General features: G+C 51.4%; 1 protein-coding gene across 1 annotated transcript in view; it reads right to left on the reverse strand.

The window, feature by feature from the left end:
• The window catches only part of PTPRH (protein tyrosine phosphatase receptor type H), a 23,859-nt gene extending 10,409 nt beyond the window's left edge, over positions 1–13,450 (reverse strand). The window contains exons 1-8 of the mRNA XM_017546539.2: positions 13,199–13,450; positions 12,191–12,224; positions 11,723–11,989; positions 9,931–10,197; positions 8,594–8,860; positions 5,985–6,251; positions 3,329–3,628; positions 2,721–2,987 (exon numbers count right to left, since the gene is read on the reverse strand). Of these exons, the coding sequence (XP_017402028.1) occupies positions 2,721–2,987; positions 3,329–3,628; positions 5,985–6,251; positions 8,594–8,860; positions 9,931–10,197; positions 11,723–11,989; positions 12,191–12,224; positions 13,199–13,249 (1,720 nt within the window). The 5' untranslated portion in view covers positions 13,250–13,450. The remainder of the gene's footprint in view (positions 1–2,720; positions 2,988–3,328; positions 3,629–5,984; positions 6,252–8,593; positions 8,861–9,930; positions 10,198–11,722; positions 11,990–12,190; positions 12,225–13,198) is intronic.
• Between the last annotated feature and the right edge of the window lie 208 nt (positions 13,451–13,658).

Raw genomic sequence — 13,658 nt, forward strand, 5'->3', positions numbered from 1 at the left:
TTGCCCAGCCTGGAGTGCAATGGCGCGATGTCAGCTGACTACAACCTCTGCCACCTAGGTTCAAGCGATTCTCCTGCCTCAGCCTCCTGAGTAGCTGGGATTACAGGCACCTGCCACTGCACCTGGCTAATTTTTGTAGTTTTAGTAGAGACGGGGTTTCACCATCTTGCCAGGCTGGTCTTGAACTCCTGATCTCGTGATCCACCCGCCTTGGCCTCCCAAAGTGCTGGGATTACAGGCACGAACCACTGCACCTGGCCAAGATTTTCTTAATGACATTTTTTTCTCTAGCTACTTTATTATAAGAATATAATATGGCCGGGCATGATGGCTCACACCTGTAATCCCAGCACTTTGGGAGGCTGAGGCCGGTGGATCACGAGGTCAGGAGATTGAGACCATCCTGGTTAACACAGTGAAACCCCGTCTCTATTAAAAATACAAAAAAATTAACCAGGCATTGTGGCACGTGCCTGTAATCCCAGCTACTTGGGAGGTTGAGGCAGGAGAATCTCTTGAACCCAGGGGGCGGAGGTTACAGTAAGCCAAGATCGCACAACTGCACTTCAGCTTGGGTGACAGAGCGAGACTCTGTCTCAAAAAAAAATACAACATATAATACATATTACAGACAAAATACATGTTAATTGTTGATGTTATTGGTAGGGCTCCCAGTCAAGAGTAGGCTGTTAGTAGGTAAGTTTTTGGGGAGTGAAAATTACATGCAGATTTTTGACTGTGTAGGGGATTATCATTCAAGGGTCAACTGTCCATCGTTTTCACAGGTGACCTGGTTGCAGAAGAGTGACTCCTGACCAGGCACAGTGGCTCACGCCTGTAATCCCAAAATTTTGGGAGGCCGAGGTGGGTGGATCAGGAGTTTGAGATCAGCCTGGGCAACACAGCAAAACCCCATCTCTAATAAAAACACAAAAATCAGCTGGGTGAGGTGGCACACACCTGTAATCCCAGCTACTCAGGAGGCTGACGCATGAGAATCACTTGAACTCGGGAGGTGGAGGTTGCAGTGAGCCAAGATGGCACCACTGCACTTCAGCCTGGGCTACAGAGCAAGACTCCATCTCAGAAAAAAAAGGAAAAGAAAACAACAACAACAACAAAATAGCGGGGCATGGTAGTACATGCCTGTAGTCCCAGCTACTCAGGGGAGACTGAGGCAGGAGGATCACTTGAGCCTGGGAAGTGGAGGCTGCATTAAGCCCTGATCGTATTGCTGTACTCCAGCCTGGGCAACAGAGTGAAACCCTGTCTCATGAAAAGAAAACCCAAAACAACAAAAAAACAGTGACTCTTGCCTTCCTTAGCCCAGACTAGTTCTTCTCAACAAGGGCGATTTTGTTGCCAAGGAGACACCGGGCAATGTCTGGAGAATTTGGACAGCTCGGAGGTGGGAGTGCTGCTGGCATCTAGTGAGTGGAACCAGGGGTCCTCCTCAATACCCTACAATGCACAGGACGCCCCCCCCCCAACCACAATAAAGAAGGATCTAGCGCAAAGCATCTATAGTGCCGAGGCTGGGAAAACACTTTGCTGGCTGTGAGATTGTCCTTGGCATGGACGGCTTCCGTCCTCCCCAGAATTGCAGCTTCATCTCCTCGGAGGTCCTGCTGGCTCAGGAAGGACTTCCCAGCAGCGGAGCCTACCGAGGTCTGGTGGCATCTGAGGCCGTGCCTGCTCTCAGGCTCTGACGGGCACGGCTCTCCCAAGACCTGTTGTTAGATGTCTGGTCTTAGGGTAGACTCAAGCCGGTGGCCCATCTCTATCAGCCTTCAAGGGCCCCAAGCTGCAGCTGCGAACAGTGTGCTTGTCTACAGGGGACAGTACGGTCTTATAGCCTTGTTACTAAGGGAGAGAACTTTCTAGGTAGTGGGGTCTGGCAAAGCCCAGTTTGAACAGCATCCATTGGTCGCCGCATCAACCCCCAGGCTCTCTCCAGATTGGAGACCCTATTCCCGGGAAGTGACTGATGGGGCAAAGTGAGGCTTATGGCCACAGTCTTGGTACATGGCCAGACCTTTCCCAAGCCTAAGCTCCAAACCTCTTCAAGTACCCCATTGATTAATGCAAAGTGATACAACCACATTAGGAGGGGAAAAAAAAGGGCAGTTAAAAGTACAGTTCCCATGTGACTGTTCCACTAGTGGGTATAGACCCAAGAGAAATAAAAACATACGTCCACACAAAACCTGTCCACAAACGTTCCTAGCAGCATTGCCCATAATAGTCAAAAGCAGAAACCACTCAACTGATGTATCAACTGGAGCAGTGAATGGATAAAAATGAATGGATAGGCCAGGTGTGGTGGCTCACGCCTGTAATCCTAACACTTTGGGAGGCCGAGGTGGGTGGATCACCTGAGGTCAGGAGTTTGAGACCAGCCTGGCCAACATAGTGAAACCCCGTCTCTACTAAAAATACAAAAATTAGCCGGGTGTGGTGGCACATGCCTGTATTCCCAGCTACTCAGGAGGCTGAAGCGGGAGAATCGCTTGAACCCAGACGTTGCAGTGAGCTGAGATCGCGCCACTGCATTCCAGCCTGGGCAACAAGAGCAAAACTCCATCTCACAAAAATAAAATAAAGATGTTTCAAAGGAAACAAGAAACAAAAGAATCCCATTGATTTCCTCACAAAGTGGGGCCTGCTGAGGTCTACTGAGAATTTTGTCAAAGCTCCCTGGCCCACGCGGCTCCGCTCACCTGCACTCTCGGTGTGGCAGGTCACAGAGGCAGAAGTGGCCCTCATTCCGTCCCAGATGGTCGTGATGGTGGCTGGGTAGGACTGAGCCGGCCCGAGACCCAACACAGACATACCCTTCCCACACGAAGCTCTGTCCTGGGAGCCTCGCTGTCCACCCACCTCCAACTCAAAGGCCTCGTAGCCTCCCTGGGGGCAGGACCAGGTCAAGATGACTCCATAGCCCCCTGAGGTGCTGACGCAGGAATTGATGGTGACTGTGTCTGGGTCTGGGTGAAGGAAGCAAGAGGTCAGCAGAGCCATCCAAGGTGGCTTTCCACCCCTACCCCCACTACTCAGGCCAGTTCTCAGAGACAAGCCCATCCCTTCCTCCCCAATTCAAACCACTTCATCTTCCCTCCTTTTCTGTCCTCTCCAAATGGATACAAGTAAGTTCCTTCAAACTACAACTCCCATGAGGCCTTGGGCTCTGCCACAGCTGCAGCTCATCAAGTCATGGCCCATGGCCTGATGGGATTTTTACTCCATTCATCTCTCAGCCCTCAAGGCCTGAACTAAGCCCAGTTCACCAGGTGAAGGCAGGAAGGGGTGGGCGAGGGGGTGGTCTCACTTGTGGACACACGGATGCTTTGCGTGGAACTGGCCATGTCGTTTCTTTCTGCCCACACGGTGAAGTTGTACAGAGTCCCGGGTTCCAGGGCCTCTACCTTGTACCATGTCTCATTGGTCCTGCTGGACTGGTTGGCCCAATTCACTTGCGGATCTTGCTCCCTCTGGGGATGTCCTTCGCTGGCCCACTGGACCCTGTATACGTACAGCTGAGAGTGGGGGTCTCTGGGGGCCTGCCACCACAGTGTGACTGAGTTGTTAGTCTGAGTTTTGTTCTGGAGATCCGTGACCTCACTGGGAGCTGAGAAGTGAGGACAGAGAACTAAAGGAGTAGCCTCAAAGACCCTCTTACCCCAGCCTTCCTGCCAGCCTCTCCCCCACAGCAAAGCTGAGATACCCATTATCAATGGCTCCAGTGGCTAAGGAGGCTGAACCACAGGAAAGAGCCTAGACACCCAAACACCATGAGGACCAGACTCTCCCAGCCCTCTCTGTCCCCTGGCTACAGCCCTGGGTCACATCCTGTCATCTTTCTGTTCTTCCCAAATGCATATCAGTCCCACCCACTGAAACTACAACTCCTATGAGGCCATGGACTCTCTGTATCGCTGCAGCTTATGAAGTCATGGCCCCATGGGTGATGGGATTTGTAGTCCATCATCTCTCACGGCCTTCAAGATCGGATCTTCTGTATTTTCTTTCCCACAGGAACCCCAGGTAAGTGACTTCTCAATCTAGACACACCACGTTTCTAGAAGGAGGCCAAATTTCATCTTTTTAGGCCAAATGACCAAGGATTAAAGAGTTTCAGGTTCAGGCCAGGCATAGAGGCTCACTCCCCTAATCCCAGTGCTTTGGGAAGCCTCGGTGGGAGAATCACTTGAGCCCAAGAGTTTGAGACCAGTGTGGGCAACATAATGAGATCCTATCTCTACAAAAAATAATTTTTTTAATTATCTGGGCATGGTGGTGCACGCCCGTGGTCACAGCTACTCAGGAGGGCAAGGTGGGAGGATCACTTGAGCCCAGGAGGTCGAGGCCACAGTAAGCGATGATCACACCACTGTACTCCATCCTAGAGAACAGGGCAAGACCCTGCCTCAAAAAAAAAAAAAAAAAAGGATGAACCTAGTCTCCCAGGTAATTTTGATTCTTCTCACGAGAGTGGGACCCACCATGCCCAGGCTGAGAGGCAGGGCAGTGTCCTCTTGATTCATCTAATTCCCTGGGACCAATTGTCCAGCTGGTGACTTTGTCAGCTCCTGAGAAATGGTGCTAGACAGTCCAGAGCCCTCCCTGACCCCAAAGAGCCCATTTCACAAAGGGAGAAAAGAAGGTCCCACAGTTTGGAAAGTCCTGGCTGCTGAGAAACAACACCCCCAGGCCAATCACAGTGGCTCAGGCCTCTCATCCCAGCACTTTGGGAGGCCGAGGTGGGTGGATCACCTGAGGTCAGGAATTTGAGACCAACCTGACCAACATGGAGAAATCCTGTCTCTACTAAAAATACAGTATTAGCCGAGCATGGCGGCACATGCCTGTAATCTCATCTACTCGGGACGTGAGGCAGGAGAATTGCCTGAACCCGGGAGGTGGAGGTTGCAGTGGGCCAAAATTGCCCCACTGCACTCTAGCCTGAGCAAAAAGAGCAAAACTCTGTCAAAGAAAGAAGAGAGAGAGAGAGAGAGAGAGAGAGAGAGAGAGGGAGGGAGGAAGAGGGAGAAAGAAAGAAAGAAGGAAAGAAAGAAAGAAAGAAGGAAGGAAGGAAAGAAAGAAAGAAAGAAAGAAAGAGAGAGAGAGAAAGAAAGAAAGAGAAAGAAAGAAAGAAAGAAAGAAAGAAAGAAAGAAAGAAAGAAAGAAAGAAAGAAAGAGAAAGAAAGAAAGAAGAAAGAAGGAAAGAAAGATGGGTGGAAGGAAAGAAAAAGAAAGAAAAGAAAGGAAGGAAGGAAGGAAGGAAGGAAGGAAGGAAAGAAAGAAAGAAAGAAAGAAAGAAAGAAAGAAAGAAGGAAAGAAAGAAAGAAAGAAGGAAAGAAAGAAAGAAAGAAGGAAAGAAAGGAAGGAAGGAAGGAAGGAGGGAAGGAAGGAAGGAAAGAAGGAAAGAAAGAAGGAAAGAAGGAAGGAAGGACGACAGGAAGAAAGGACAAAAGACTTCCTAGCAATGAGACCTAGAATGTCTTGCATTCTGGGCAACAGAGTGAGACTCTATCTTAATTTAAAAACAAAATTGTGTCCGATGAGCTACATAAAATGTCTCATGATTATTTCGTTCATTTATTTCCTTTTTTTTTGTTTTTTTTTTTTAAGAGACACAGTTTTTCTCTGTCTCCCAGGCTGGAGTGCAGTAGTCCGTTCAGAGTTCACTGCAACCTTTGCCTCCCAGGCTCAAGTGATCGTCTCACCTCAGCCTTCCACGTAGCTGGGACCACAGGTACACGCCACCAAACTCAGAGAATTTTAAAAAATTTTTTTGTAGAGACAGGCTGGCCAGTTTCTTTTTATTTATTTTGATGTGGCTGAGAGAAGACTGAAATTCACATGCATGGCTTCCACTGTATATCTACGGGACTAAAGAACCTGCTGCATTTTCTCAGCTCTCAATCACCCCCTACCACCATCCTTAAAAAAGAAGAAAACATGAAGCAGTGGCCGCCTCTTACCCGTGGCATTAGTGACAGTCTCCTCAGAGCTATTTACTCCATTTTTCTCTACCCACACAGAAAACTTATATAAGGACCCGGGTTCAAGTCCATCCACGGTGACGTTGGTGTCTGTTGTGCTTCGGGTCTCCGTTCTGCCACCGTCTCCAGTGCCCTTAACCCAGTAGGTGGAGTTCTGTGGGTCTGGGCCCTCGGGGACCTCCCAGCTCAGGGTGATGGAGCTGGTGGTCTGGGCCTCCACGGTCAGGTTTCTCACTGGGTTGGGGGCTGAGAAATTAGGGAGAGAGATCCAATGTGAACAGAGATACAGAAAACAAAGGGGGCAGGCAGTGGACATCTCTGGCCCTTTATGTTCCCAGTTCTTCCAAACTGCTGGCGCCAGCTGATGCAGGCCGACTGTGATGTGTGCATATGTCATGAGGGCCCCAAGGAGTGGGCCTGAGACGGAGCTGAGATCCTGCCTTTCCAGTCAGCACTCCGTGATGCTACCTACCCACATAGTTCTGGTCATAGTTTGAGTAGCAAGGATCTGGACCAAAACTTTCCTTTTTTGTTTGTTTGTCTGTTTGAGACGGAGTCTTGCTCTATTGCCCAGGCTGGAGTTAGCGCTGTGATCTCGGCTCGCTGCAACCTCTGCCTCCCAAGTTCCAATGATTCTTGTTCTCAGCCTCCCAAGCAGCTGGGACGGCAGCCATTCACCACCACGCCTGGCTAACAGCACTTTCTGACTGAATTTCCTCGATGCTAGAAATGCTCTCCTGCCTTCCAATAAGGCAGGCAACTCTCCCAGTGGAGGGCGTGGAGGATCAGAAAGCCCTCCACAAAGTCCATGAAACGTGGAACTGAACTGGGAATGCCATGCAACCTTAGTGAACCAAAATTTATTTTATCATATTACATTAGCTTTTGGAGACAAGGTCTCACTCTGTGGCCCAGGCTGGAGTGCAGTGGTGCAATCACGGCTCACTGCAGCCTCCACCTCCTGGGCTCAGGCGATCCTCCTGCCTCAGCCTCCACAGGCTCGTGTCGCCACACCCGGCTAATTTTCTGATTTTAGTAGAGATGAGGTCTCACCATGTTGCCCAGGCATAGCTTCCATTAGATTTCTATTGAACTACAGAACTTGCCAGTTCTCAACCACCCCTACCACCTCAGTTTTAAAAAGAAAGAGTAGGCTGGGCACAGTGAATCACGCCTGTAACGTGTATCAGGCAGGTGTATCACCTGACATCAGGAGTTCGAGACCAGCCTGAGCAACATGGTGAAACCCTATCTCTACTAAAAACACAAAAATTAGCCAAGCGTGGTGGCACGCACCTGTGGTCCCAGCTACTCAGGAGGCTGAGGCGGAAGAATCCCTTGAACCCAGGAGGCGGAGGTTGCAGTGAGCCAAGATTGCACCACTGCACTCCAGCCTGGTGACAGAGCAAGACTCCGTCTCAAAATACATAAAGAAAGAAAGAAAGAAAGAAAGTCAGGCGTGGTGGCTCACGCCTGCAGTCCCTGCTACTTGGGAGGCTGAGGTGGGAGGACTGCTTGAGCTCAGGAATCTGAGGCTTCAGTGAGCTATGATCCTACCACTTCACTCCAGCCTGGGTGACAGAACAAGACTGTGACTCTTAAAAAAAAATAAAAATAAAAAGCAGCTGGGTGCGGTGGCTCACGCCTGTAATCCCAGCACTTTAGGAGGCCAAGGTGGGTGGATCACGAGGTCAAGAGTTCGAGACCAGCCTGGCCAACATAGTGAAACCCCGTCTCTACTAAAAACACAAAAAAAGCAGCCGGGTGTGGTGGTGCCCACCTGTAATCCCAGCTACTTGGGAGGCTGAGACAAGGAGACGCGCTTAAACCCAAGAGGCAGAGGTTGCAGTAAGCAGAGATTGTGCCACTGCACTCCAGCCCAGGCGACAGTGCAAGACTCTGTTGAGAGAGAGAGAGAGAGAGAGAGAGAGAGAGAGAGAGAGAGAGAGTCAAGGGAGCTTTCTGTGTGGTCTCTCATTTTGCAATATGGTGGGCACCAGCACAGCAGAGGACGAAGGGAGGACTGGGAGCCCCTCAACAGGCCTTCTGAACACATGAAATGTGCATCTGAATTTGCAGTTTCATGCACCATTTACAAGTTTAAATGTCATCGCCACATGTGGCTAGAGGCTACCATATTGGGCAATGGAGATCTAGACAGGGGAGCTGTCCACCTCAGGATCATGGAGCTGATGATCTGAGTCTCCAACCTCAATATATGTGACACAGTTGGGAACTAGGAGAAGAGTCAGAGGGTCAGAGTGTCCCCACTCACAGCATCTAATTCCTTGAGAGCTCAGGTCACACACCTTGCCCCTGCGCATTCCTGGTGGTGCAGGAAGACGCTCCCTGGCCTCATGGTCCACATTCTCCAGAGTCCTTGACACAGACCCGCCCCAACATAGAAGCTGGAGGTACCATAGTCAGTCATCCATCTTCATCTCCTGAGCTGAGGCTGCCCAGGATGTGGACATGAGGACCTGGCTCGATGTGGCGCAGAGGGACTATGGGCTGGACAGTCGGCCACGTTCTCCTGCTGTCTTCCCTTAAACAAATAAGAGATAAAACAAATGGCAACCGCGTCTCACCTGTGGTGGCATTTCGAGTCTCCTGGGAGCTGTTGATTCCATTCTTCAGCACCCACACGGAACATGCATATAGAGACCCGGGTTCAAGTCCATCCACGGTGACATTGGTGTCTGTTGTGCTTCGAGTCTCCGTTCTGCCACCGTCTCCGGTGCACTCAACCCAGTAGGTGGAGTTCTGTGGGTCTGGGCCCTCAGGGGCCTCCCAGCTCAGGGTGATGGAGCTGGTGGTCTGGGCCTTCACTATCAGGTTTCTCACTGGGTTGGGGGCTGAAAAGCAGTATGGGAGGGAAAATCAGTTGCAGTTTCTGGCTCTGGAACTTTCCAGCCCTTCCTTAACTATTGAATCCAGCAACTGGAGGCACAGCATTATCCAGTGTGGCAGCCACAAGTTATATGTGACTGTTAAGCACTCGTGATGTGGCTTTTACAAAATGAGATGAGCCATTCGCATAAGACACACACCAGGGTTTGAAGCTTTCATACGAAATGAAGAATGTCAACTATCTCACTGATCCTTTTTACATTTATTTACATTTTTTTATATATTTATTTATATTTATTTTTATTTTTGCGGGTACATAGTGTATATATTTAATGATCCTTTTTATATTGATTACATGTTTAAATGATAATATTTTGTATCCGCCGGGGCACAGCGGCTCATGCCTGAAATCCCAGCACTTTGGGACGCCAAGGCAGGTGGATCACCTGAGGTCAGCAGTTCGAGACCAGCCTGACCAACATGGTGAAATCCCGTCTCCACTAAAAATACAAACAATAGTCAGGCGTGGTGGCAGGCGCCTGTAGTCCCAGCTACTTGGGAGGCTGAGGCAGGAGAATCACTTGAGGTTGCAGTGAGCCAAGATCATACCACTGCACTCCAGTGAGACTCTATCTTAATTTAAAAACAAAATTGTATCCGATGAGCTACATAAATGTCTCATGATTATTTCGTTCATTTGTTTCCTTTTTTTTTTTTTTAAAGAGACACAGTTTTTCTCTGTCTCCCAGGCTGGAGTGCAGTAGTCCGTTCAGAGTTCACTGCAACCTTTGCCTCCCAGGCTCAAGTGATCCTCTCACCTCAGCCTTCCACGTAGCTGGGACCACAGATACATGCCACCAAACTCAGAGAATTTTTTAAATTTTTTTGTAGAGACAGGCTGGCCAGTTTCTTTTTATTTATTTTGATGTGGCTGACAGAAGACTGAAATTCACATGCATGGCTTCCACTGTATATCTACGGGACTAAAGAACCTGCTGCATTTTCTCAGCTCTCAATCACCCCCTACCACCATCCTTAAAAAAGAAGAAAACATGAAGCAGTGGCCGCCTCTTACCCGTGGCAGTAGTGACAGTCTCCTCAGAGCTATTTACTCCATTTTTCTCTACCCACACAGAAAACTTATATAAGGACCCGGGTTCAAGTCCATCCACGGTGACGTTGGTGTCTGTTGTGCTTCGGGTCTCCGTTCTGCCACCGTCTCCAGTGCCCTCAACCCAGTAGGTGGAGTTCTGTGGGTCTGGGCCCTCGGGGGCCTCCCAGCTCAGGGTGATGGAGCTGGTGGTCTGGGCCTCCACGGTCAGGTTTCTCACTGGGTTGGGGGCTGAGAAATTAGGGAGAGAGATCCAATGAGAACAGAGATACAGAAAACAAAGGGGGCAGGCAGTGGACATCTCTGGCCCTTTATGTTCCCAGTTCTTCCAAACTGCTGGCGCCAGCTGATGCAGGCCGACTGTGATGTGTGCGTTATGTCATGAGGGCCCCAAGGAGTGGGCCTGAGACGGAGCTGAGATCCTGCCTTTCCAGTCAGCACTCCGTGATGCTACCTACCCACATAGTTCTGGTCATAGTTTGAGTAGCAAGGATCTGGACCAAAACTTTCCTTTTTTGTTTGTTTGTCTGTTTGAGACGGAGTCTTGCTCTGTTGCCCAGGCTGGAGTCAGCACTGTGATCTCGGCTCGCTGCAACCTCTGCCTCCCAAGTTCCAATGATTCTTGTTCTCAGCCTCCCAAGCAGCTGGGACGGCAGCCATTCACCGCTACGCCTGGCTAACAGCACTTTCTGACTGAATTTCCTCGATGCTAGAAATGCTCTCCTGCCTTCCAATAAGGCAGGCAACTCTCCCAGTGGAGGGCATGGAGGAACAGAAAGCCCTCAACAAAGTCCATGAAATGTGGAACTGAACTGGGAATGCCATGCAACCTTAGCGAACCAAAATTTATTTTATCATATTGCATTAGCTTTTGGAGACAAGGTCTCACTCTGTGGCCCAGGCTGGAGTGCAGTGGTGCAATCACGGCTCACTGCAGCCTCCACCTCCTGGGCTCAGGCGATCCTCCTGCCTCAGCCTCCACAGGCTCGTGTCGCCACACCCGGCTAATTTTCTGATTTTAGTAGAGATGAGGTCTCACCATGTTGCCCAGGCATAGCTTCCATTAGATTTCTATTGAACTACAGAACTTGCCAGTTCTCAACCACCCCTACCACCTCAGTTTTAAAAAGAAAGAGTAAGCTGGGCACAGTGAATCACGCCTGTAACGTGTATCAGGCAGGTGTATCACCTGACATCAGGAGCTCGAGACCAGCCTGAGCAACATGGTGAAACCCTATCTCTACTAAAAATACAAAAATTAGCCAGGTGTGTGAGTATGGTGGGGGGTGCACCTTTAATCGCAGCTATTCGGGAGGCTGGGCAGGAGAATCACCTGAACTCAGGAGGTGGAAGTTGAAGTGAGCTGAGATCTGGCCATTGCCCTCCAGCCTGAATGACAGAGCAAGACTCCATGTCATAATAATAATAATAATAATAATGAAGATTAAACCGGGCGCAGTGGCTCAGCACTTTGGGAAGCTGATGTTGGCACATCACTGAGGGCAGGAGTTCGAGACCAACCTGACCAACATGGAAAAATCCCATCTCTACTAAAAATGCAAAAATAGCCGGCTGTGGTGGTGCATGCCTGTAATCCCAGCTACTGGGGAGGCTGAGGCAGGAGAACTGCTTGAACCTGGGAGGCGGAGGTTGTGGTGAGCTGAGATTGTGCCATTTTACTCCAGCCTGGGCAACAAGATTGAAACTCTGTCTCAAAATAATAATGATAAAGATGAAAACCATGGCTGCCTCTCACCTGTGGGGGTACTGAGATTCACCCTGGTGCTTTGCTCTCCATCTTTTTCTATCCACACAAAAAATGCATACGAAGACCCGGGTTCGAGTCCGTCCACAGTGACTCTGGTGTCTGTTGTGTTTCGAGTCTCCCTGCTGCCACCATCTCGAGTCCACTGAACCCAGTAGATGGAGTTCTTCGGGTCGAGACCCTCGGGGGCCTCCCAGCTCAGGGTGATGGAGCTGTTGGTCTGATTCTCCGCTCTCAGGTTCCTCACTGGGTCAAGGGCTGAGAATTGGGAAGGAGAGTCCAGCGCAAAGGGGAGCAGGTCAATGCCACCCCTCCCCACCCCCGGAGCTCTTGCCCCAAGTGCAGAAACAACAGCGCTCAAAAGCCCCAACCATGGACCACCGGGACCCCCCAGAGGCTCAAGAGAGTTGGGGTCCCACCTCTTCGGGTGGGCAGTGAGTTCAGGCAGGGGTCACTCACCGGCCACACTGGCCCCTGTCCAGCTGCACAGGCCCTGGAGGGAGACCAGAGAAAACGGAGTCAGCCTCTGAGCCATTCCCCCGCCCAGTGAGGTGGGGCTCAGAGGGGCAGCTGGTCCCCCGCCCTGGGAGTGAGTCACCCTTGCACAGGAGGGAGGGGCCCGCATTAGGCTTGGCTGTCACAAAGGTCACCCCAACCGTCTTTCCTGGGTCGAAGAGAGAAGGGGGACATGGCAGGGGCGGAGCTCAGGGAGCTGGGCTTGGCTCCACCCAATAAGGCCGAGAGAGAAAATTAATGACTTCATTTCCCGAAATATATGGTCTTGGAAAACTGAGGGCAGAGAGCAATGAACAGACTGGGAAGAGAGGAAAAAACCAAGGCTAGGGACCAGGAGCCTTGGCCTGAGGGAGGAGGGGCTGGGGTCTGGACTCCTGGGTCTGAGAGGGGAGGGGCTGGGGTCTGGACTCCTGGGTCTGAGGGGGGAGGGGCTGGGGTCTGGACTCCTGGGTCTGAGGGAGGAGGGGCTGGGGTCTGGACTCCTGGGTCTGAGGGAGGAGGGGCTGGGGTCTGGACTCCTGGGTCTGAGGGAGGAGAGGCTGGGGTCTGGACTCCTGGGTCTGAGGGAGGAGGGGCTGAGGTCTGGACTCCTGGGTCTGAAGGAGGAGGGGCTGGACGCCTGGACTCCTAGTCTGAAGGAACAGGGGCTGGGGATCTTGACTCCTAGTCTGAGGGAGGAGGAACTGGGGTTTGGACTTTTGGGTCTGAGGGAGGTGGGGCTGCTCCCTGTCTGTCACTCATTTTGAACACAGCCGTGTGTCCTCTGGCAGCAGACACAGCAGTATCTGAGAGCCCCAGGTGGAAGACTCTCCTATGGTCTCTATCAAGCCTGAAGCCCTCTTCCTTCTCTAAGAGATCTTCAGCACCTAATTCCTCATAACAGGGGTGCAGGGACCCAGTTCCTTCTCCCTCAGACCCGGCAGGAGCCCGCTCTGGGCAGGGAGCACTTACCAGCAGCACCAGGCTCCGCCAGGCCCCGAGGCCCCCACCAGCCCCAGTCATGCCTCCAGACACTGCCGGGGACCCAGGAGTCCCAGGCCTGGTCCTTCCACCTGCTGGACTTTACACTCAAGAATTTCCCCTTTCCCAGCTCATTGGTGAAGCCAGAGAGGCCAGGGCGGGAAGGGGAGGAGGAGGAAGTGGAACCCAGCTCCCAGCCCTGCCCAGCCAGCCCTCACCTTCCTCCCTCACCGCTGCCTCTAGCTCTGACCCTGGAGACACCTCTGATCCTCTCTTCAGCCCCACGTGGCATCATCGGCCCCCAGCCCACTCCACTTTGTCCCCTGAAACCTCCTCTGTACCCAAGGTACTGGGTGCTGTGCCCCACCGCTGCACAGACGTGGGACGTGGGACAGATAATGAGTGCTGGGGCTGCTGAAAGAAAGGCCGGCTGACTCCCTTGCCTCCCTGG

Source organism: Cebus imitator, unplaced genomic scaffold (genome assembly GCF_001604975.1).
Source record: "Cebus imitator isolate Cc_AM_T3 unplaced genomic scaffold, Cebus_imitator-1.0 Scaffold190, whole genome shotgun sequence".
In the NCBI taxonomy this organism is placed as follows: domain Eukaryota; kingdom Metazoa; phylum Chordata; class Mammalia; order Primates; family Cebidae; genus Cebus; species Cebus imitator.